The following is a 25377-nucleotide window of genomic DNA, read 5'->3' as shown; positions in this document are numbered from 1 at the left end:
AATATAGAAAAACACATTAAAATTTTTTTTGTTACCTCTTCCCCAATTAAAACCCAGACATTTCGAGAAATTGTAATCTCTAAAAACCATCCAGATAAAACACTTTTTAGAGAGAACAGGAACGGGCAATTCGCTGATGCTATTGTCACAAAACCAGTTAAAAAGAGTTACCAGTTAAAATGTTGCTGGAGCCCCTTCAGCCTTCAAATAGAGTCTCTTATCTCAGCGGTATAATGATAATTTGTAACATTAAAATGACAATCAATTAATTTATCCGAGCGGGCATTTGGTTCGCAAAACACTTATTTTGTACGTTAAATAGAATCACAACGTACTAAAGACGTTTAAAAAACGATTTTTTTTAACCAAATGGCTGCTGGGATAAAATAAGTTGTGGTTTGTAAAAAGAAACTACAGTTTAAATTGCTCAAAGCCAACCTTAGTAAAGAAATACGTTTTGCAACTCAAAAACCGGAAACGTCAATTTTAGATAAAGGTTGCAAAGTTCTATAGCAAAGCAACAGTTTTTGCAAAAATTGAAATTAGTAAATTTTTTCTTTTATTCTAAGGTCAATTAAAAAAAAAATCTAGGCAAAGGCTGTTTCTTGTAAAACAAAAAGGTAAGGAAAGTCTTTAAAAATTGAATTTGATTTATCTCAGTTTGCGAAAAACTGACATACCTTGCGCGCTTTAAATGATTTAGTTTTTCCTGTTGAACTATAAAAAGTTAATTTCTGTGAATATATATGTTCATGTCCAGTGTTTTTCAAATAAATACTTTTTGTTATTTTTTCATTAATAGATTTTTATTACAAAGAAGTTTGTTGTTGAAGACTTTTTTGTGTTTGTGGCTGTTAATGCGGCGTTGAGCGACAGTTTGGTTGATGTTCGTTTTTAAAACGATTATGTGCTTTAGTTCTTTTTTTTTTAAATCAAAGTTTTGGTTGTTGCCTTTAGGCATTAATTAATCAAACTTTAATATTATTTTTTGTTAAAATTAACTCAAATTTCTTGGGATAGCACCTTAAAAAAAGATTTAATTCGCCATAAATCAAATACAATTCCTATATTATTTAAAAACATTTAAACGCTGTATTTTATTTAAAAAACATTTATAACACTGTGTTTGATAAAAAAACATTTAACATTGTATTTTCTGGTCTGCATTATGATGAATATCGCGATGCATTATAAGTACTAACTTGGTAATTGAATATTTTATGTAATTTCTTGATAATTGAATATTTTATGCAACTTTTAAAATGTAACCAACAACTTCAATGGCTTTTTTTTGGAAACCTAACATTCATAATTATTATGTTTGTAGAATTTTAATAAAAGCCAACAAATTCTTGTAAATTTTGCGTTTGAAAAATACTTTTAATATATGCTAATAAATATAACAAACATAAGCAGCAGCAACGCATCACAGCTTTTCTATAAATTTTAATTATCTTAAAAAGTTGAGTACAAAAGTGTGCAATGACATTTATATATACATATACGTATATATATATATATATATATATATATATATATATATATATATATATATATATATATATATATATATATATATATATATGTATATATATATTATATACATACATACATACATATATATATATATATATATATATATATATATATATATATATAAAATTTTTGTTAAATAAAGTTATGCAAATAAAACAAATATTGTTTAAAAAAGTTTACCTTTTTTTGCTTAAAAACAAGGAAAGGAACGCATAACAACTGCATAGCAAAAAAATATAAACTACATTTAAATAAAGTAGTATGATCATAATTTTTGTTCTATGCGATGTCACACAGTAAAATAAAACTACAGTTTATGTAACTTGACAAAAAATGTTCAATTTAAAAAACTAACAAAAACAACAATTTCATATGTACATCGATTAACAATCATTTATAAAACAGACAAGACGATTTTGAACAGTTCTTTAAGCCTCTTTATTCTTCGATTATGCTTAGATTTAATGCGCTGGTTAAGTTAATGTGGGGCTAGCTTAGGTTTATTGAAGCATTGTCATATCACCCAACATTAATGACGCCCAACAAACATTTGCAATGAAGTTGTCTTAGACCATTTAACCTTGCTGAACACATTATATGTGACCATGGTGAAAATGCCATGGGGTCGCATAAGCCGTATGATGCTCTTCCCATTGTTCTACCTCATGATGATGTAGTTCTAAATTAAAAAAGATCCGTTATTTATAGTTTCTTAAGTATTTTTGTGCCATGCCTCATGTATTAACTTTAAAGTATTCATGCCAATAAAGTTTATATTAAAGTGTCGAGTACCGCGCGTAAGTGTAGTACCGCGCGTAATTTGTTTCTTCGATAAGCCTATCAAGATCCATTTTTCAAAGTTATAGAATAAGAAGAGAGAAATAAGGAACATCCTTCTCCATATTAGTCCAAACTTGATTAAAATATAACTCGAACTATAAAATTCTTTTTCCCATTTTTGTTTGGCAAAAGTACATTACAGAAAATATAACATACCTTATTAAAACAACAATAGTGTGTATGCATTATGGAGGTCTGTAATGAAATTCTGTAAAATGCATAAAAAATAAATTATTTAATAATGTATTTGCACATGATATACTTTTAACAACATTAAAAGACGTTTTCAGCCTTTATCAAAAATAAATGTAATGAATTCTATACCTGGACAACCAGCACCATTTGCGCCATTAGCTGCATTCTCACCATCAGGGCAACAACCAAATCTTGTGTTGCGGCAATTAGGAAGATTTTCATTGTGATCCTCATAATGATGAACTAAAAATTTAAAAACCTTAAATGATTATAAGACTATTTATATTATATTATAAATAATAAGACAACTTTTTTTAAGGAATTCAAACCTGAAGCTGATTCAACTTCGCATGTTAGACCTGCAAAACTACTTGGGCAATGACACTCATATTGAAGACTGGCATGTGCAACACACACACCTCCGTGTAAACAAGGGTTTGGATGGCAACGGTCTTCCTCTTAGGAAAAAAGGAAAAATAACATAAATTTTAATCAAAATCAAATAAACAAAAATGAAATTTTTTTTATGTTTTTACTTTACTCTACAACAAATATAATTTATTTTTTTTCGCAACTTTGCATACATCAAAAAATAATTTATTTACCTTCACAACTAAGTCTACAACAAATATAATTTATTTACTTTCAAAACTAAGTCTACATCAAATATAATTTATTTATTTTCATAACTAAGTCTACATCAAATATAATTTATTTACCTTCACAACTAAGTCCTGACCATCCAAGATTGCAATGACATCTAAACTCTTCGCCTTCTGGCATACAAAGAGCATCATGATGACATGGATTTGGATGACAAGGATCACGTTCTAGGTTCCAATGTATAGAAATAAAATTATTTCCAAACATCTAAAAGTTAAATATAAAATAAAAAAATATCTTACCAGTGCAGTGTATGCCTTTATATGCACTAGGACACTGACACGTGTAGGAGTCTGCATTTTCAAAACATATTCCTCCATTTAAACATGGATTAGGAAAGCAATGATCTTGTTCTGAGAGTAAAAGCAAGTTTTTTTAAAAATAGTAAACATTTTCCAACATTTTCTAACAAAAACAAGTTTTTTTTTTAATAGTAAACATTTTCTAACATTTTCTAACAAAAACAAGTTTTTTTTAAATAGTAAACATTTTCTAACATTGCGATTAAAATCATAAAAAAAACCTGAAATAAAAAATTTGTCAAACAAGAATTCCTTTGTGCTTACTCTCGAGTCCCTAGTAAAAGAGGCGGGGACGCTTATTAATTTTTGGAAAACTTTCCCACCCACTCCAAGCTTATTAAGACCCCTCTGTTTATTAATTTTTACTTGTTATAAAAAACAAACAAAAAAAAACAAACAGTCAAAATCACAAATTAGAAAATAATTTTTTCAGTCACTGATAAAAACAAAATTTTTCAGTGTAAATAGGCTTAAAAAATCTAAATTTATTTCTCACCAAAGTTTAAAACTTATATCAACATTAAATCCCATTGAAATTATTATAAAACTGCTGTTAGAAAATATGCATTTGACCGCTAGCCATGCTAAATTAAATAGTTTTATGCATGTTTTGTAAAAAATATTAGTTTGGATTAAAAAACTGAAATTTTTTATAAAAAATACTTATATTGTAACATAAAAAAATCCCCTTCCCCTCCCTTTTATTAAAACCTCCCCGATTATTACATCTGGACTTATTCATGCAAGGATGTAACTTTGCTAAGACATGCAAGATTTTGTTTGATGGAACAAGTGACGATGGCTCGTATGAGTTGCAAAAAAAGAGAAAGAGATGCAACTATACAACAATTGGGCACAGACTTTAGTATAAAACTAATTTATCAAAATGCATTAGTAAAATCAAATTAAATCAGTAAGCTTGCATACTTCCAATTATAAAACAGGTCCAAAGCAATAAAATCTTGTATTATTAAGAAATATTAAAATAAAAATAAATATATGGTTGCAACAATAGACTTCAACATCAGACTTTTAAATTACAACCTGTGCAGAATGATTTGCAATTAAATCTCACCTTCACAAAGAATTCCTTTAAATCCTTGACGACATTCACAACGAAGTTCATCTGATTCTGAAGAGCATGTTGCTCCATTTTTACATGGATGGCGATGACATTTGTCTAGATCTAAATACACATATTTAATTTTCAGAAATAAAATTTGAAAGTAACTTGAAACAATATTAAATAACTTAATATTATAAACCATTTTAAAATACTGATTAAAATGTCTTTAATGTGATTAACAAGTTTTAATAAAACTTGCAGAAAATAAAAATATTTTTTGAAATTTGGTTGTAGACACATGAAAAAACATTGAAGCAAATTATAATGCAGTATATAAACCTTTCCAACTTATGTTAAATTGAATTTTACATCAACAACAATGAATATTGCATACATTGTATTTATTGGAAGTGTTTTAAATTGCTTTGAGACTTAAAAAAAATAAAGTTATTTATTAAGTTATTTTTAACTATTACACTTTTTTAATACATTCATTATTGTTTAATCTTTAACTTAAAGTCAAATAATGCATTTAGTTTTCACATAGAAAGTATAAATATGATTATATTAAGAAAAAAAATTATATTAAGAAAAATTTATTTTAATATATCCTTTATTGTTTTAAGTATGTTTATAAATAATATGTTATATTACAAAAGATTATAATAAAAAATATTTTTCTCTGTTCTTTCTGCAACTAAAAAAATCTGCAATTAAATTCTGTAATAAACTTTTCACAGTTCTTACAATTAATTGTAAAAAATCCTTGTAATTTAGTTATGCTCTAATTATTTAATCAATTGTAGATCTTTTGACTCCACACATTTTAGTTGTTATTCTTAACTACATTTCATAAAAAAAAAGTTAAGAATAGTTCATTTGTAGAGGCTTGTCTTGATTTGAACAACTTAGCTGTGAGAGCTAAATAAGTTTTATCTATAATATACTAGTCATCATACTAAAGATATACGAGCCAAATTTTTCGATGCTTATTTACTCATGTAGCCAAAAGCTTTTATCATTCACATTTATTTAAGAATTTCTGCAATATTTGTGTCTAGGTGAAGAGTATTTTTTAAATTCTATACTCTTCATTAACTTTCATTATTCCTTCTAGAAGTTTTTTCTGTAAAAGCTAAAGTATCCATTGCATTTATGCTTTATATAAACTTTTCAGAAATCATCAAACTTGTTCTTGATTTTAGGATTTTTGCTCAGTATTCAGTTTCTATTTTTACAATTTTTCTCTTTATAAAATTTTCATACTTTTTGTCTTTCCTATCATTTACCACTCCATAGAATATGTAAATATGTAAAAAGATATGTAGAAAAGGTGTACATAGTTATTAAATAAACAATCTAATGTATAAGGTATAATAATGAATAAAAGTTTTAGCTGGAGTAATTTAAACTATGGTTATACCATTGATAAAAAAAGAAAGATTTAAATCAAACTATTCAACAAGTTAAAAATGCATTGTAAAAATATGTGTAAAATATATCTTTAAATAATTTCAAGCGTTCATGTTAATCAAAAATTTTTTTTGTTTTGTTTATAGCTATTAATATATTTATATAAATTAGTTAAATTTAAATTATAAAACTATATTTGTTTTTAGATTACATATACTCATTATTATATTTAAAAAAAGTGTATGCAATACCCATGTAAAGAGAACTCATGAAAACATGAAAAGATGCCCGTAATTACAAAGTCTTGAAACTAAATCAACACATGTGGTAGTGGTAGAGCGCTCGCTTCATAAGCAAGAAGTTTCGAGTTCGATTCTTACCATGTCCCTGGTACTACCACGGTCAACTTATTTCTCTGCGTAGCTGCCTTATTCATCAGGGTTCGTTTTTAGAGTTATAGAGTTGAGAGAAGATTGTAATTAAAGTAGCCTCCTCTACTGTAGTGACCTCCATAATTAAAGTAGCCTCCTCTACTGTAGTGACCTTCATGGGTGCTGGGGAGGTGAAATAATAATAATAAAAAAAAAGAAAATAAAAAACACTTCTAAGCACTTAGAAAAATTTAAAATGCATATGTACTTAAAATGCATATTGTATAATACATCCATAAATAAAATGATGAGTTGATAAAAAAAATGTTAACAAAAATATGTCAATATGATTCGTCCTGGATACACTCCACCTAATAGATTTACTGTTGTAATATATTATAGATCATCCAGGTCATATTGTAAAAAACCGGAAAACTGTTTGGGTTAAATATCCGGAAAAAAATTCGGAATATATTTTCCCTTTTCTTTTGGCTAAGTTGCTTCCAATTTTTTTCAAACTTTTCATAATTTTTGTATGAGCAATGAGTCAAAAATCCGGAATATATTTTCCCTTTTCTTTTGGCTAAGTTGCTTCCAATTTTTTTCAAACTTTTCATAATTTTTGTATGAGCGATGAGTGAAAAAGCTTAAAAAAATATATATTACAAAAATAATTATCTAAACTTGTATATATGGAAATCGTTTTGGATATCTGAAAAAACTAAAAGTTGAGAAAAATATCCCAAATTCCAGATATATCCAGAAAAAGATAATCCCTGAATATATATAAACTGTTTTGGAAAAATAGTCTGAGTAAAATCATTGGATGGTAGAAATGATGCAACATGTGTCTCATATGTAATAGCATACTAAAAAAATATTTTAGTAGAGGCAACAAATAACAGAAGTATTTGCATATTATAAGTAAAAAAACAATAGAATTTCTAAAAAGTAAACTTATCAACAAAATTAATAAAACTAATTTTTAACCATGCTATTTTAAATATTTATGGTGTTAATAATTTAAAATCTTGTTATGTTGTTTTGCTTAGTTAAATAAATTTGAAGCTATTTTGTTCACAGCTGATTGATTACTTAACTGACAAACTTTTAAAATTAAAAAAACTCAAAGTTAAAAAAATAATAACATCTTTTTGGTTTTTTTTCAACTCTGCAATAAACAAATACCTTTACATCCACACAGTAAACAAATTTTTACATTCACACAGTAAACAAACAGCTTCAAAACACAATAGTTAGCAAATACCTTCACAGTCTTACAGTAAATTAACCAAACAAAAACCTTCACAACTCTAAAATAATCAAATACCTTCACAACCCAGTAAACAATTACTACCTTCACAGCAACACAGTAGACTAGTTTCACAATTACAATAAACAAACATCTTCACAATTACAATAAAAAAATATGAAAAAAATATGAAAACAAATACCTTCACAATTTTGTCCTTTATAACCAAGTTTGCACAAACATTTATATTTTTGATACTCAACAATACAGGTTGCTTCATTTAAACATGGATTTGTATCACAAGGAGAAAGTTCCTCTAAAAAAAACAGACTAATGAAAAAATCATCAGCAGCCGTATTCACTTTTCTTGTAATAATAGTTTTATACATACTTGGACATCAGTAAAAAATAAATATAAAAATAATGAATATAAAAAATATATATATAAAAATAAGCTAATTAAATTTTCTGTAGTGTATCACATCTATATAACAACAAGTAACACTTATGAGTTATATAAACTTTTTTTATTATGCTAAAATATTATGTGCTTCATTAACCTTCACAGTGAGTTCCTTTAAAACCATGTGTACATTCACATTTAAATCCTTCTTCTTGATCAAAACAAATTCCATAGTTTAAACAAGGATTTGGTTCACATCGACTTTCCTCTGAACAATAATATAAATAATACTAATATACAAAAGAAAAAAAAAATAGTTATACATAAAACAATAATATAAAACAAAAAATTGTTACAAAAATATAGTTAAATTGGAGTAAAAAAATTAAAAATATTCATGAATATTTTGGAAGATCTAAAACAAATTTAATTGGTTCACAATATGTTGTTGAAATGTTTATTGACAGTTAATTATTTTCCATTGACAATTTTCTATTTTAAATCTTCTAAATTATCTGAAATATTTGCACTATTCTTCATTTTTATATCAAAAATCTGTAAAAATTGTCTGTAAAAAAAAGAATTATGAGGTTACTTTACTATTTTTTGACACCCCACACAACAAACCTTAAACTTAAAAAAAGTAGTTTGAATGTAGTACATATCGACATAGTGTTTAGTTTATTGTGTATCATAAAATTTTTTGGTTTTTTCCTTAGCTATTAATTTTTGACCAATTAATAATAATTTTGATACACCAATCAATATTTGACCAATCAATAATAATTTTGATACACCAATCAATATTTGACCAATTAATAATAATTTTGATACACCAATCAATATTTGACCAATCAATAATAATTTTGATACACCAATCAATATTTGACCAATCAATAATAATTTTGATTCACCAATCAATGACTGGTTTTACAGATTATTTACAACTAGTTTAATTTTTTTTTCAACTATTGCATGACATTAAATTTGTACATTATTTTAATTTGCTATTGCATTTTGAATCATATTAAAACTTTTTATGCGTACATAATATAAAAAAATTAAAAATTTAATAATCAAATTTGTACTTATTAATTTAAAATATGTCTTTACATTTGTGGTATTTATTATTTAACATTTGGACTTTAACTGAAAAAGGGGTTTATAAGGAAATGCAAAAAGTTTTAAAAGTTTTAAAATGCTAGTTAATGCTCATGTAAGGTTTATTGTTAAAGGTTGCATTGACTGATAAAAACTCAAAACAAAACTAATAAAAACAAATGTTTACCTTCACAATTGCTTCCTCTAAATCCATGTCTACATATACACTTATATGAAGTTAAGCCTTTAGTCAGACAAGTTCCACCATTTAAGCAAGGTGAAACAGAGCATGGAGATGGTGATGCTATACATAAAGCAACAAAAAATAATTAAATACACTTTAAGCTAAAGCCTCAGATCAAATACTTAGCCCTAACTCCCTCCTTTCCCAGCTCTCGTTATTATATTGATTGGATTAACTACGACTGAAATAATTGTAAGTGACATTTGAATGAAATTCAAAGATGAATGAAACATTACACAACCATGGGTAAAAGGAAAACCAGTTGAGCTTTCTCCACCCCTATGCCCATTTAAATCTATACAATAGTACAAATAAATAACATACCAAACAACTTTCTTTTCAATTTTTTATATCAATACAATAATACAAACAAATAACATACCAAACACCTTTCTTTTAAAAAAATTATTTTCAATTTTCAATTTTTAATTTTAAATTTAATGGCTTCCTTTACAAATAAAAATCAATTTAAAAGAAGAATTTAAAATTGAAAAACAAAGTCGCATAGAAAATATAATAAACATGATTGAAAATTTTGCAATCATGTCATTTATTATTTTTTAAGTTAGTTATTCATTATACTTTTTAACATTTTAATCATAAGCCCTTAAAACAAAATGAAATATCAAAATTTCATTTACAAATTAACAAAGTTATTATTTTATCAGAAAAATTTAAATTTTGTCTGAAATGAAATAAAAAATTTTGTTTAGTTAAATCTTGGAAATCAACAAAACAAAGAAAAATAGTTCAATAAGCAACAAGTTCAAATTTTGAATGATATAAGATATTAGTTAACAACTTTTCTTAAATTGTAGATTCAGTATAAACATTATACAAATAAGAAAATTGTGAAAAAAGCTTTAGCAAAAGAAATTATTAAAGTTTGAGTTAACTATTGTTCAACTGTATTTAAAGTTTGGTGTAAAGTAAACTGCATTCTATCAAAACATTATTTTTCAAATATTTAGTATAAACTTTTTTATTGAATAAATTGCGTTAGAATTGATAGGTTCATAAATAATATTTATTTAAATTCTACACTTATAAGCTTTATATACACAAACTTACTTTCACAATATTCCCCTGTGTATCCTCCGATGCAGTTACAAATACCATCATGACAATTGCCACCATTTTTGCATGGGTTTAAATGACATCTATCTTTAACTGAAAGCAGAAATGATAACAAAAATTATTATTAAAGCAGCAAGTTTCTTTACAAAATCAAACCTGCTTTCTAGAGCATGGTTATAATAAAATATTCTGCAAACTTTAACTTTGCACTTTAAACCAGACACTTTTACCAACAAAAGAAAAAAAAAAAAAAGAAAGGTTTTTTCTAAACAAATTTCCTTTATACATAGATATTTCTGCCAGTCATAGTAAAATAGCAAAATGCAGAGAATTCAGAACATACACCAACAGAGAGTTTAAGTTAGAGCAGGTAGTATCAATATATGAAAGGCATTTTTTAAAGCAACAAAAAAAATTTTTTTTTTTATTATAAATCTTGATAAAAAAAAGTGTCCGGAGCAAATTAATAGTAAAAAGAAATCAAAACTACCATTACAAAACGTGTTTAGATTATTTAAACCTTATCTTAAATAAACCATAAAAATGAAATTAATTAAATCATAAAAAAACCATAAAAACTTCATAATGACTTGTGCCTTCTTAGTTCTGGCTATACAACACTTTCTGTTATCTCCTAATGAGACTACAACTCTAAAACTTACTTGAAATATTCTGATGCCGCATGGCAGTAATGTTTCCGAAACTCTGTGGAACTTAGAGAGACTGATTACATCAACAACTGTAAAATATCAGAGTATTACCAGTGCCATGTTATACATTGCAAAGATGTCTGGTTAGTGCTTTTGGTATGCATTACAGAGACCACATAAGGAGCCCTTTGTTACTACTTAAGTTTGATAGGTAGAAATAAAACAATTGCCAATTCCCTTGTATGTCATACACTATGATTGAGCTAAGCTCTAATTTTTAAAAACATGAATAACTTACCTTAAAACATTAAAAAAAAAAATACTACCACTAAATTGCTTCAATCATTAACAAATAATCATGAAAACAATCATGGCCTTTGAAGTAACTTTTCACCTGATGAATCTTTTGTCAGATCTACTTGCTCTTTTATTAGATGAAAAAAATTAGTCTATAACTAGGTGAGAAAAATTAGTAATTAGTTATTATTTAATTTCATCTTTCATATTTCATCTTTGGATCTTAGTGCTAATAGCTATTATCTTTTGATTCGACTCAAACAGTTTGTCAATAGATCATATGCTTGGCCTGGGCACATACTTATGTATCAATTTATTTATTAATCTCAAAATCAGGTTCCTAAGACTATTCTTTTATGTGTTTTTGCTTTCTCTTCAATCAACTTTTTTTGTGTTCTTTATTATTCACCTTTTTACCAAGACTGTACTATTTTTGATGTTCTTCCTGATCAAATTGACCAAGGCCTTTCTGCTTATCCTTCAGCCAATGTTGTTGTAATTGGTGACTTTAATACTTGTCACACTAAATGACTTGGCTCTACTACCACTGACCCTGCTGACTCTAAAAATCAAACTTTTTATCTTTCTCAACCTCTAAATCAGATAGCTAACTTTGTGACTTCCTGATAATTAATCAATTAGCTAAATTTGATTTTACAAAACTTCTTGATTTGTCTCTCGTCTCTGACCCTACCTTATGCTGAGTTTTACCTTGTTCCAAAAATGTTTTTTCATCTAGTTTTTTTCAACGAACATTGGTGCTTTTGAATTATCTAACATATTTATGTTTTCCTGACACATAAAACTTATAATTTTTTAAGTCATCTGTCAATTGACTTCTTGCTTTTTAATAATTTCTTTATTTTCTTATAAACCCAAACTTAATTATTTTTTGCTACCAATTCCCACTCAACAAGGTTGGGAGTGATTTTGTTATAAAAAAAGTTTTGATGTAAAGTTGCTAAAACAAAATTGTCATTTTAATGCCATATTTTTTTTGCAAAGGAAATTTTTATCTTGTTAATTATTATTTTTTTAAATCTGATTAATATGTCATCAATAATTTAATAACTATTTTAATTTTTTCATTAATACGTCATCTTTCACATCAATAAAAATAAGAATTGTTATAAAAATTGCAAAGTAAAAAATTTTTCTTCAAGAGAACAAATAATACTGAAGAAATAAATATGAAGCTAAAAAAACTGTAGATTTTCAAGTTACCTTCACATCTTGATCCACTAAATCCAGGAAAACACATGCACTGAACAAGGCCTGAGAAACCAATACCTAAAGTAGCTGAGCATGTTCCCCCATTCAAACATGGGGTAAGGTGGCAGTGATTTATTTCTAAATAAGTTCAACTTAACAATTAAAGTATTTAATATAAATGTGAAAAGTATATAAATACAAAAATATAAAAACAAACAATAATGCAGATATATAACTTTCATAACTTTTTTAACTAATAACAATACCTGTGCATTCTTTTCCCAAATATTCTGCTGGGCATATGCATTCATAGTCACCAATAAGCTCATTACAGGAACCACCATTTCGACAAGGATTTGGCTGACATCTGTTCATTTCTATATTAGTATTATTATATACAAATTTACATTTAGTAAACATAAAATACCAATATATATATATATATATATATATATATATATATATATATATATATATAGATATATTTTATATATATATATATATATATATATATATATAGGTATATAATATATTGGTATATAATATATTGGTATATAATATATATATATATATATATATATATATATATATATATATATATATATATATATATATATATATATATATATATATATATATATGTATATATGTATATATATATATGTATATATATATATGTATATATATATGTATATACATATATATATATATACATATATATATATGTATGTATATATATATATATATATATATATATGTATATATATATATACATATATATATATATATATATGTATATATATATGTATATATATATATATATTTATATATATATATATATATATATATATATATATATATATATATATATATATATATATATATATATATATATACATACATATATAATATCAGTCTTCTTTATTTGAAATTTAAAACCAGCGCACGAAATAGCAATTTTCAAACATTCATTTTTAGGTTGGTGTGCACAAAAAACTCAGCTTTTTCTGCTATTTAAATCAAAATAAAAACAGCAAGATAAAATAATAAAAAAAACATATCAGCGAAACAAATGTTTTATTTGAATTCTAGATAAAGTAATTAAAATAAAAATTGCATAAAGATAAAAATTAAAAAACATTTATATAAATATTAAACAAAGAAATGAAAATGAAAATGGAAAGACAAATGTTTTATTTAAATTTTAAATAAAATAATTTAAAAAATCAGGCAAAACGAATGTTTTATTTAATTTTAGATAAAATAAAGAAAAAAAAAGGAAAAAAACAAAAAAAACATTTTATATAAATGCTAAACAAAGTAATAAAAATAAAAATGTAAAGACTAATGTTTTATTTAAATTCTTAATGAAGTAACTAAAAAAAAACAGGAGGCAACAATAAGTGCAAACTGGTATAAGTGTAAAGTAGTTGCAAAAACTAGCATAAGTGTGAACTAGCATAAGTGTAAACTGGCTTCGTACTTACGCCAGTTTGCACTTATGCCAGTTTTTGCAACTGCTTCGCATTAGTGCAAGTTTGCACTAATGTCAATGTTTGTCGATTCTTATAGCGCACTTATGCCAGTTAGCATTTGTGCCAGTTTTTGCAACTGCTTTGCACTTGCAAAAACTGGCACAAATGCTAACTGCTTTGCACTTGCAGTTTTTGCACCAGTTCGCACTAATGCAAGTTCGCATTTATGCTAGTTCACACTTATGCCAGTTAGCACTTATGAAATTCACACTTATATTTTTTTAAATTATTTAATTTAAATGTTGATAAAGTAATTAGAGTAACAACCGCAAAAAAATAAAAAAATAAAAAATAATTTAATAAAATAATAATATTTAATAAAATAATAATTACATTAAGAATGAAAAAACAAACATTTTATTTAAGTTCGAAATATTCAAACATAAAAGTGTTTTTATTTTTATTAAGTTATTTTAATGTTATTTGTATTATTTTAAAGTCAAAAAGAATATGGAAAAGAAACAAAACTTTTTGAAAAAGTTTACATTTCGTTTTCATCACATAAACTAAAATACAAGCTAAAAATCAAAAGTTCGTTCATCCAAAAATTAAATTTGCGTGATAGTTATTAAGAATGAAATTTTTTACTTTTGTTCATTAATTATCAAAAGCAGTTTACTCTTATTTGCCAAAAACATAAGTTTACTTAACTCTGAATGGATATTTTAAAATCATTCTATCTTTTGAAAAAACAAATTTTTTATATATTCCATTGTTATAAAATTTTGCAACAAGTTTTTAAAATTATGTTTCATAAAAGTTAGTTAATAACCAAGGGACAGTTGCACCATTATGTAAAAAAGCAATTCCTTTTTAATTCATTTTATTGAACTGAAGAATAAATGAGTTAGCTAAAATAAATTGAAAATTATTTATATACTACTGCATTTAAAACTGAAATTGTTTTTTTGTTTTTTTAATAAAAAGGCAAAAGAAAAATTAAAAAAAAAGATATTTTTGGGCCCCCATACCGCATAGCACTGTGGTACTAAAACAGGTCTGGGTTCATCCCTGATATGGTTGTCTTTAATTTTTTATTATAAAATGTCAACATTAAAACTTAAAAAAAAAGTTAATTTAGAAGAACGGAAAAACATTTTTACTAGATTGAAAGATTACCTGTTCAAACTAAAAGCCTCAGTCAATGTATGAACACTCTTTGCATGCCCTACCTATTTAAATCAGTCAATGTATGTACACTGCATGTATGTTCTTTCTATTTAAGTAAGTCAATGTATGTACACTCTGTGCATGTTCTACCTATTTAAGTTAGTCAGTGTATGTCAGTAATGACAGAAGAAAGAGCAATCATGGATAATGGCATCCCACTTCACTTTGAGCACTGTATATATATATATATATATATATATATATATATATATATATATATATATATATATATATATATATATATATATATATACATACATATATATATATATATATACATATATATATATATATATATATATATATATATATATATATATACACATATATATATATATACATATATATATATATATATATATATATATATATATATATATATATATATATATATATATATATATATATATATATATATATATATATATATATATATATATATATATATATATATATATACATATATGAATTAAAATTTCATTGACCTTGACAGTTAATTCCTTTAAATCCTTCTGCACATGTGCAAACATACTGTCCATTCGATTCTGTGCAAACGCCTCCACTGTGGCATGGGTTTGGATGGCACTTATCCTCCTCTAAGATAAAATTGTACACACAAATTAAATTAATTAAATTAAACTTTTAAATAAAAAAAGACTTAAAATAAAACTTTTTTTTTATTTACTATTTTTTGTTTTCTTATTCTAATTTATAATCTTTAATCTATTGCACTTATATTTCAACATTTTTCAATGTTTAGCACATCATTTTTTAAATTTTCACCAAAGAATAAGTAATAAAATAATTTTAATTAAACATTTTAGTGACAATAAAGTAAATAATTTTTGACAATTTAGTCCTTTTCAAAGGTGAATTAAAAAAATTTAAATTTTGGTAAAAAAAATAATTAAAATATAATATAAAGATTTTTTTATTTTTATTTTTATAAAAAAAAGTATTTTCAATAAAATATGCAAACAAGTTTCAGCCAAATTAAAAAAAGGAATTTTATTTAATTTATTTGAATTAAAATTATACTTAAAGTATAATTTTTTTAAAGTTTTTTTTTATTAACTTATGTACTAAATTATGCTTACCTTTCTAAGCTCTAAATATTAAAATATAGATTAAATAAATAAAATTAAATGAATAAAAAAAAAAAATAATAAATAAAAAGTGTTATCTGACTTCTAGATTTATTATGTTATTAGATTATTAAGATATTTCTGAATCATCAATAAAAACATCATTATTAAAGATTTTACAACTTTTTTTATTTAAAATTGTTAAAAGTTTTTTGTATTTAACTATTAAAACTTTGAACTAATTAAAAATTACCTTCACAGTCTGTTCCTTTAAAACCAATAGGACAAATGCACTCATAACCATCCCTTACTTCATTGCATGTTGCCCCATTCATACATGGGTCACCATCACAATGTCCTAATAAAATCAATTCATAAAACCAATTTGTACAGTGTTATTTTTTTAAATATGCACAGAAAAATATATAGTTCATTTTTTTTCTTCTTTAAACATAAAAAAGTAATTATATTTCTTCAACTTAATATGTCAATAATAATTTCACTTTTTGCTTTTTTTTATTAAATTGGTTTTACAAGATACAAGTTTACAGGAATACAAAAAACATACTAGAAAGTTTTATAAAAAACAAAAATAAGTGCACAAACTTTTTAATTAATTTCCATTCTATTTTTCTTTTCAACCCAATTGTTTTTCATTATTTTATATTAAATTGCACTGATGATTTCTTATAAGTTTGTATAAAATTGCTTATGATGACCAGTTTATTCATATTTTAAACATTCCTAAATATTTTGAATTATGGTACATAGAAATGGATTGAAATGCAGTAAGTGAAGTAACTAAATGGCATATAATAAGTATGAGGGATGGCTCCATGATTAGTTACAGAGGAAAAGCAAGAAGATTATAAATTTCAGAGAATTACATCAAAAATATTCTAAAAACATTTGAAATGACAGATGGCATCTAACATTCAAGGATCCAGAAAGTTAAAAACTACAAAATGCAGAAACAGTCTAATACATCTAGTAAAAAAATCTAATATATAATTTTTCACTATGTTAATTCATGCAGTTAAGTTAACTGAGCTACTTATACTATTATTATATTATATAATAAGACTTTTAAATTAGTTTTTTTTTTAATTTAATAAAAAGTATTGACATTGACTTAATCAACTTATTTTTGCTTTTCATTAAGACTCTCTTCCAGGTCTCTGAACCTTTTAATTAAAATAATTTTATAAGGTAAGTCAGAAAGATCATATAAAAAAAAAAGAAAAAAAAAAGACAAGGCCGTAGACAACTTTTTTTGATGTTTAAGCTAAGCAACTTTGAAACATGAAGAAAACTCCATATTAAAGTATGTTTATATATATGAGGAATGAGGATGACACAAAAATCTGCGGTGATTGGAGAATGGGAACAATAAAAACTCCAAAATGTTAGCCCCCCCCAACCCCAAATAGGAGGGCAATGAGTCAAATTTGTTCTTTTTTTTATATTTTAAATTTTATTTACATTCATTGACAAATTTCAAATTTGATTCAATATTCTCTTTTTGATCGACTTTTATGACTTTATAAAGTTTACACCCCCACAATTTGAGGGGGGGGGGGGTGTAAACTTTATAAGGTCATAAAAGCCAAACAACAAAAGATAATTGAATCAAATTTGAACATTGTCAATAAATATAAATAAAGTTTAAAATAAAAAAAACAAAAATAAATTTGACTTATTGCCCTCCTATTTGGGGCTAGGGGAGCTAACATTTTGGGTTTTTTATTGTTCCCAGTCTCCAATCACCGCAATTTTTTGCATAGCATCCTCATTCTTCATATGAATGAACATACTTAAATATGGAATTTTCTTCATGTTTCAAAGTTGCTTAGTTCAAACATCAAAAAAAAGTTGTCAACGGCCTTGAAAGAGAAAAGAAGTTTAATATCATTTTTAAAAAATCACCAAAAAAATTACCTCTTTTTCTTTCTTAGCTAATTTCATAAAGAAACACTTAACCCTAATTAGTTAATCAGTGCAAAGAAACACTGCACTTAGTTAATCAATGCAAAGAAACACTGCACTTAGTTAATCATAATTATGTTAAAACATTAATTAAGTTTTTTTGCACTTAAAAAGAACAAACTTTAGAACTACATCAAAATTTACATCGAAAATATTTTGACTATTTTTAAACCAAATGAAGAAAAAGTATGAAATCTTTATAATAATTAAAACTATATAATAAATACATAGGTGCCCAGAATTTTATAGAGTAACTTCCATAAGCATCTAGACTGAAACTAGAAAGAAACTAATTCACAATTTTTAGTTCAATTTCTCTAAAAACATATAAGCTATTTTAAAAAGGAATAATATTTAACAATTTTATTCTCTACATTTTAGTTTTATTACACTGAATAAAAACTGTGAAAAACAATAAAATTTGTACCAAACATAAATATATCAAACTCACACATATAAAGTAAAAAAAAAATTATAAAGGTAAAATTTAAATAGATTCAAAAGAATTTCTTATGTATAAACCTTTTTTTCACCAAGAAATAAATTTTTACTTTACCCTTTAAAAACAATTAAAGTTGTGCCAGAAAAGTATCAAATGAACACTATTCAAATTTAGGTTGTTGAAAAGATAATAACTTAAAAATTTTAGTGACAATATGTTTAGGGCTAATATACAAACAAAATTATGAAAAGATTCAATAGTTTTGAGTAATAATGAGCTCATCTTTAGAGATTATGAGAAACAATGATAACATTTTTAAAAGAGGTCAAGGATCCTTCTCCACTTTCTATTTTTACATTAACTATGTCGTCTTAAGCAAGATTAAAACTCATATATATTAATAGGTTCCAAATTTTAATAAAAAATATTTTGATGTTTAGAAGATGTATAGACACTTAAAAGTTTTAACAAATTAGAAATGAAAAACTTTTAACTTTTTATTGAAAATCTATCAAATTTATTATTTATTTGCATTCTCATAATTAATATCCTAAATAAATAAAACATTGTCAATGAGAGGAACTTCTTTAAGTCCTCTAGTTGATAACAACAATTGTTTAGTGATGGTGGTAAAACTAATTTTGAAGAATTGATATCCTTCAATATATTAAAACACTTGTATAAAAACTTTGCTAAAAACAGATCTAAAAATTTTCCATGCAACTTTATAAAAATGTTGTACAACCATTTCTTCTGGTTTAGATTAGTGAGCTTTATATATTTGATATAACTCCTATTCCAGAACTTTATTTAGTAAAAAAGCTGATAACTAAGTATAAAGAACCTAATTGTTACCTGAAAAAAAACAAACATAAAACTTGGTATAATCATTATACCCATAATTAATATGCAATATAATAATGGAGATTGAATGAATAGAAGAACTGCTAACAAATTTCAGAGACTTTTTTCCAAGTTTGGAAAAGTTTAATAAATATTTATTTTTGTCTTGTCATCAAGTTGTAAAACTGCTGCACAGTGACTCACAAAGGTGAAAAAATGGCCAAAAACAAAATTTAAAAATAAATAATTAGATATAAAAAATCATTCTAAAGTATTGCAATGGCAATACTAGTGATTGAGATAGCAATTTATTATAAATTAGATAATTAAACAATTATAAACTGAGTCAGTTTTCTTTCCTAATGTGTTCAAATACCCACCAATATGTCTAGGTAGGAAAAAAAATGTTGTGAACTTTGTGTAACTTTTCCAACATTGCAAAATTATTACAGGTTAAGAATAGTAAAAAGGGTATAATTTTGATGTTCATAAGAGTTACTCTATAAATAATAAGGAAGGATTCAAAATATACTTAGCATGTTTTTAAATTTTATTATTAATTTTATCACTGTAAAAAATCACATAAATAATTTAAGTTTATTATTATTTATAAATGATAAAAAGGTATTATCTTAAATTGCCTTTAAAAGTCTATCCTTCCTATAATTGTTAAAAGCAAATTAAAAAAGTCACTGAAAAAATCAGTAATTCTAATTTTAACTTTTTAAATATTTTTTCACAAAATTAGGTTAGTAGTTCCTAATTAAATTAACTTTACTTTTTTAAGAGGTGGAATTTCAGGGTTAAACACATGTTTTTGATAAAATTTTGAGTTACTCATGTTAAAATCAAACTTCTGCATTATAACTTATATATTTTCAACAATAGTATACTAAATTAATTAGAAACCAAGAAAATAAAGAAAAGTTTTTGCAAACAAGCTTTTGTTGTTGTTTAATACAGCCCGCAAAAATCAATAGAGTGAACCGTGTTGCTACGGAGGTAGGCAGTTTTTTTATTTAATTTAAACTTAATGCAACAAATTGATTTTTTTTAATTAAGAAAATATTCTGGCAAAAATATTGCTACCTCTGTAGAAAGATACTTTAATTCATTTTTACGGGTGTGAACTGTATAGGAACCGACATCTTTTTTTTTTAACAAACATAAAAATGAACTTATGATGTGATGTGTAAATATATTTATTGGTTCTTGGATAATTAACATCCAATTTTTTTCGGAAATTATATGAATAGAGTTAGAATGTATTACAAGTATAAGATCTATGCTCTTGGTTTATTCTTCTAAATATAACTTAAACCTAGTTCCTTTTTGTTTTCTTCCCATGAGACTTCAAAATATTTGGTCAACCACTCTAGATGCAAAATAATATCCCCTTCCGTAAAGTTTAAATTACCTATTGGAGCTTACTCTGAGCCTAGGAAACTGAAAATAAAAAGCTATAATGCAAGACTATTTATCACTTTTGCAAAATCAGTATACTGAATATGAATCTGAAGAACCAATACCACCACCTACTAATCAGGACAAGTCCATGTGTCATATGTAAACTTTTGTCATTCATGTGTCATACTTTAAATTTTTTTTTGCTGTTGCTTGCACAACAATACCGTTGCTTCAATTTTCTCTTGAAGTTGCAGTAGAGATGTCTAATTGGTTGATTTTTTACTTTGATTTAACGAATGAATAAAAAAAAAGAAAAAAAGAAATAAGAATAAAAAAGAATCAAAAAAAAAACCGAAGCCTAAATCGATGAATGTTCACTCCACGCAACCTATTTCTATATCAGTCGATGTATATTCGATCAGGGTTCTAATTCAGTTTTTGGAGTTATATTATGTAAAAATTTTTGAGTTAAGTGCAAAATGTATTATATTTTGTACTTACTAGTACTCTTGTGACTTCAAATAAACCAATCAGACTCGACTACCGTAACTTTAGGAGGAAAGTTTAACGGGATTTTTTATGGTTTTATAAATTTTGTTGCGTTTTTACTTTCTGTAAAACTCCCTGTCTAAAATAAGAAAAAGTTGCTTTAAAATTGCTTAATTTACTTAAAAAAACTTTTCACGAAAACTAACTTTTTATGCTCATTTTAATTACTTTTTTTTCACCAATTATCAAGTTTTCTTAAAATTTTAATTTATTAAATACGAGTTTATTAAAAAAAAAAAAAAAAAAAAATTAAATATTTAATTTAAGTAATAAGTTTGAGTTATTTTTTTTTTAAATTTCTTTTAAATTTAAAGTATAACCCTAGCAAGACATAATTTTTATTTTATTTGTTTATTTATTTTGCAGATTTGGAATTCCCATAAAATTCTTCACTTAAACTAACTCTTTTTAATGTTGAAGTTAAGAAAAATCGATATGCCCTTATATGGTAGTAAAATGCTGCTAGTTTTTTACAGCATCCAGCTAGTAAAATGCTGGTCAGAGTGGTTAGGTATAGTTTTTAACCTCAAAAATGAGTTCTTTGATCCAGAAAAACCATAAAACAGTGAATTATAAAATAAATTCTCTCAACATTACAAAAGGGAGATAGAACCCTATTATTCTTAAGTCACATAATGTAAAGTTTATTATCAGAGGACAAGATACTTGATAAAAAGTTCTGATGTTTACCTAATTGCTCATCCTAACATCTAGTGCCATCTCTGTCAGCTTTTCTACATGCTATCTTTCTAACTCGATTATTTCAGACTTTTACTCTAATTTTTTTTTTGTACTTTCTCAAACTCACTTCCATTGAAGCGGGTTATGTTACTCTTTAGTAAGCTAACTTGTCTTGGCGGATCCTTGGTATGTGGTCTCTATTTGGTAATTAGCCAGAGGAGGATTAACCACGTTACCAAAGTTTATTATCAGGTGTCAAGTGATTAGCAAGCATGCGAAGGCTGCTATAATTATCTTAAAGTTTTCTTTAAAGGTTACCATCCTGAACAAACGGCGTTTTTGACACTTTTATTTTAAATTTATATAATTTAAAAAACAATTTGTTTTTGTTCAAATTAGCAGAAATATTGGTTGCTCCTCAGAAATATGTTTTCAAAGCACCGTATTTAAAACATATTTTGGAGGATACAACAACATTCGCCTGCAACAGAGGATATAACAACATTCTCCTGCAATAGAGGATATAACAATATTCTCCTGCAACAGAAAGGTATATATTTCTCAAACTATTTTTTTTAAAAGAGTAAAGTTATATATATAAAAACATAATAATACTAAAACATAACCAGGTTGTTAATTTTAATATTTCTTGGGTATTTGCTGTTTAACAACTGGCAAACAAAATCGACGCTACTAGTTTATTTTACGCGTACCCATGGGAATAGCCAATAAGCTTAATTTTTTTTTGAGACATCTATTTGTGTATTCCAAAGAGCAAAATTTTTTTTTTCAATAGTATTGGATGAATTACTAGCATAATAGATTTATCGGGAGTTGTTTTTAATTCTTTAATAGTGAATAATTTAACTTTTATCATTAATGAATCTTTAGAAGTAAATGAACCGACACCGTCAATTGAAAAACCGAAAAATTTCCTCAAAACTGCTTAAATAAAAAAACTAATAAGCTTAAATATGAGGTAAATCATAACCATGAGGTGGTTCATTAAATCATAACCATGAGGCGGTTCATTAAATCATAACCATGAGGCGGTTCATTAAATCATAACCATGAGGCGGTTCATTATTTAGCCTTGAAGTAGTTCATTAATTGCCATGCCATGCATGTTGTTAGAAATGATAAATTTATTAGATAAAAGTTCCATTTTCATGTGGCATATACTTGAATTGTGCATTGCACTCGAGTTGTAAATTTTAAATATTCTGCCCATTGTTAGTTGTTCCCCAACACAGATAAGACATAATTCTACTAACTTGTCTTTTCACTTTGAGACAGGTCACATTGTCTTTTCACTTTTGAGACAAGTCACGTTGTCTTTTCACTTTAAAACATTTTACATTGCCTTTTCATTTTAAGACAGGTCTGATCAGGTTATCCTTTTACTGGTTACATATAACCCAGTGCAACCTGCTTCATGTCCTGCTGCCTTGTAAAATACACTTTTTTAGGTAAAGGCTCGGAGAAGTCAACTCTGACCCGTCACTACCCCCTGCCTTGGGCTTCTTGGTTGAGTAAAGGCTAGAGATGATGTCTCAAAAAATTACTCATCTTGGGCAGATGTTAAATGCATCCGGCTACTGTTTTGTAGAAGACCTCCTAGAAAAAGATTTAAGCGGTAAATAGATTCTATCTGTTAACCAGCCTTGCACTCCTTCTTCATCTATTAGACTGGTGCAGATGTGGAGAGGTTAAGGCTATTGCTCTTGACATTTCTAAAGTTTTTGATAAAGTTTGACATGCTGAACTTCTCCATAAACTTTCTTCTTACGGCATTTCAGGTAATATCTTTAAGATTATTGAATCCTTTCTTTCCAATTGCAGCATAAAAGTTGTGATTGATGAAAAGCACTCTTCTTCTTATGCTGTAACTTCAGGGGTTTCTCAGTGTTCTATCCTAGGCCGTATACTCATTTAATTTACATTAACGATCTTTCAGATATTCTCACATCTATGGTAGCATTGTTTGCTGACGATACAACCATTTATTCTTATCTTGATATGAAGCCAATAAAACCCTCTATGATTGCTTGGAGGGGGCATTTGAGCTTGAAAAGAATCTCACTTCTGCTACAGCATAGGGCTCACAGTGGCTGGTGAACTTCAATTCAGATAAAACCCAATTTTTTTCAGCCAAATGCTATCGCAATAATCTAGATTTTTCTATATTTATGTGCGGTAATGTACTTGATGAATCATCTACCATTCATCTTCTAGGATTAAATCTTACTTCTAATCTTTTTTGGAAACCATATATTAAATCAATTGCAAAATTAGCATCATCTAAGGTTGCATCTCTTTATTGTGCTCGCCACTTTCTTACTCCGGATTTTATTATTTTTCTCTATAAATCTCAAACCCGTCCTTGTATGGAATAATGTTGCCTTATCGGGGGCAGATCTTCGAATGATGCTTTTTCTCTTTTTGACAAGGTGCAAAAATCCATTGTGAACATAGTTTGACTTGTTTTTGCAGCCAACCTCCAACCATTATCACATCGTCGTAATGTTACTTCTCTTCTATTTTCTATAAATACTATAATGGACACTGCTCTAAAGAGCTAGCGCCTCTTGTACCATCTACTAAAATTCATTCTCGTGTTACTTATCATACAATTAAGTCTCATCCTTTTACTGTGACTGTTCCTAAGTGCTCCAAAAATTTTTATTCGTCTAGTTTTTTTCCTCAAACATTAGTTCATTGGAATCCGCTTCCTTTATCTTATTTTCCTGATTCATTTAACTTGCAATCTTTTAAGTCGTCTGTCAAATTGGCATCTTTTAAGTCGTCTGTCATAAACTTTATCTTTTCTTTTCCAGTAACTTCCAACTCTAACAGTGGTTACTTGTTCGAAACAAAGATGTTAAAAAGAAGAAAAAATTTTGAGGCACTTTTTTGAAACATCTATTTAAGATTTACAATTTTTAATTAACAATTAAAAATTTTAATTTTTATTAACAATTTGAGGCATCTATTTAAGATCTCACTATTAAGTATTAACAATTTGATAATAATCGCTATAAATAGTAGATAGTGATA

The 25377-nt window shown here is 25.9% G+C and overlaps 1 protein-coding gene across 2 annotated transcripts in view; it reads right to left on the bottom strand.

The window, feature by feature from the left end:
* Window positions 1-1849: 1849 nt before the first annotated feature.
* Window positions 1850-25377, bottom strand: part of LOC100213888 (fibropellin-1) — a 27558-nt gene continuing 4030 nt past the window's right edge. Inside the window, exons 2-16 of one of the 2 annotated variants that reach the window (XM_065796020.1) lie at window positions 16666-16770; window positions 15813-15923; window positions 12889-12999; window positions 12635-12760; window positions 10458-10556; window positions 9330-9446; window positions 8199-8309; window positions 7841-7954; window positions 4612-4722; window positions 3477-3587; window positions 3291-3401; window positions 2901-3029; window positions 2701-2814; window positions 2533-2584; window positions 1850-2215 (exon numbers count right to left, since the gene is read on the bottom strand). In XM_065796020.1, the coding sequence (XP_065652092.1) occupies window positions 2562-2584; window positions 2701-2814; window positions 2901-3029; window positions 3291-3401; window positions 3477-3587; window positions 4612-4722; window positions 7841-7954; window positions 8199-8309; window positions 9330-9446; window positions 10458-10556; window positions 12635-12760; window positions 12889-12999; window positions 15813-15923; window positions 16666-16770 (1493 nt within the window). In that variant the 3' untranslated portion in view covers window positions 1850-2215; window positions 2533-2561. The remainder of the gene's footprint in view (window positions 2216-2532; window positions 2585-2700; window positions 2815-2900; window positions 3030-3290; window positions 3402-3476; window positions 3588-4611; window positions 4723-7840; window positions 7955-8198; window positions 8310-9329; window positions 9447-10457; window positions 10557-12634; window positions 12761-12888; window positions 13000-15812; window positions 15924-16665; window positions 16771-25377) is intronic. The other variant, XM_065796019.1, reaches the window with a different exon arrangement.

Source organism: Hydra vulgaris, chromosome 04 (genome assembly GCF_038396675.1).
Source record: "Hydra vulgaris chromosome 04, alternate assembly HydraT2T_AEP".
Classification (NCBI taxonomy): Eukaryota; Metazoa; Cnidaria; class Hydrozoa; order Anthoathecata; family Hydridae; genus Hydra; species Hydra vulgaris.
This window is presented reverse-complemented; position numbering and strand designations above follow the sequence as displayed.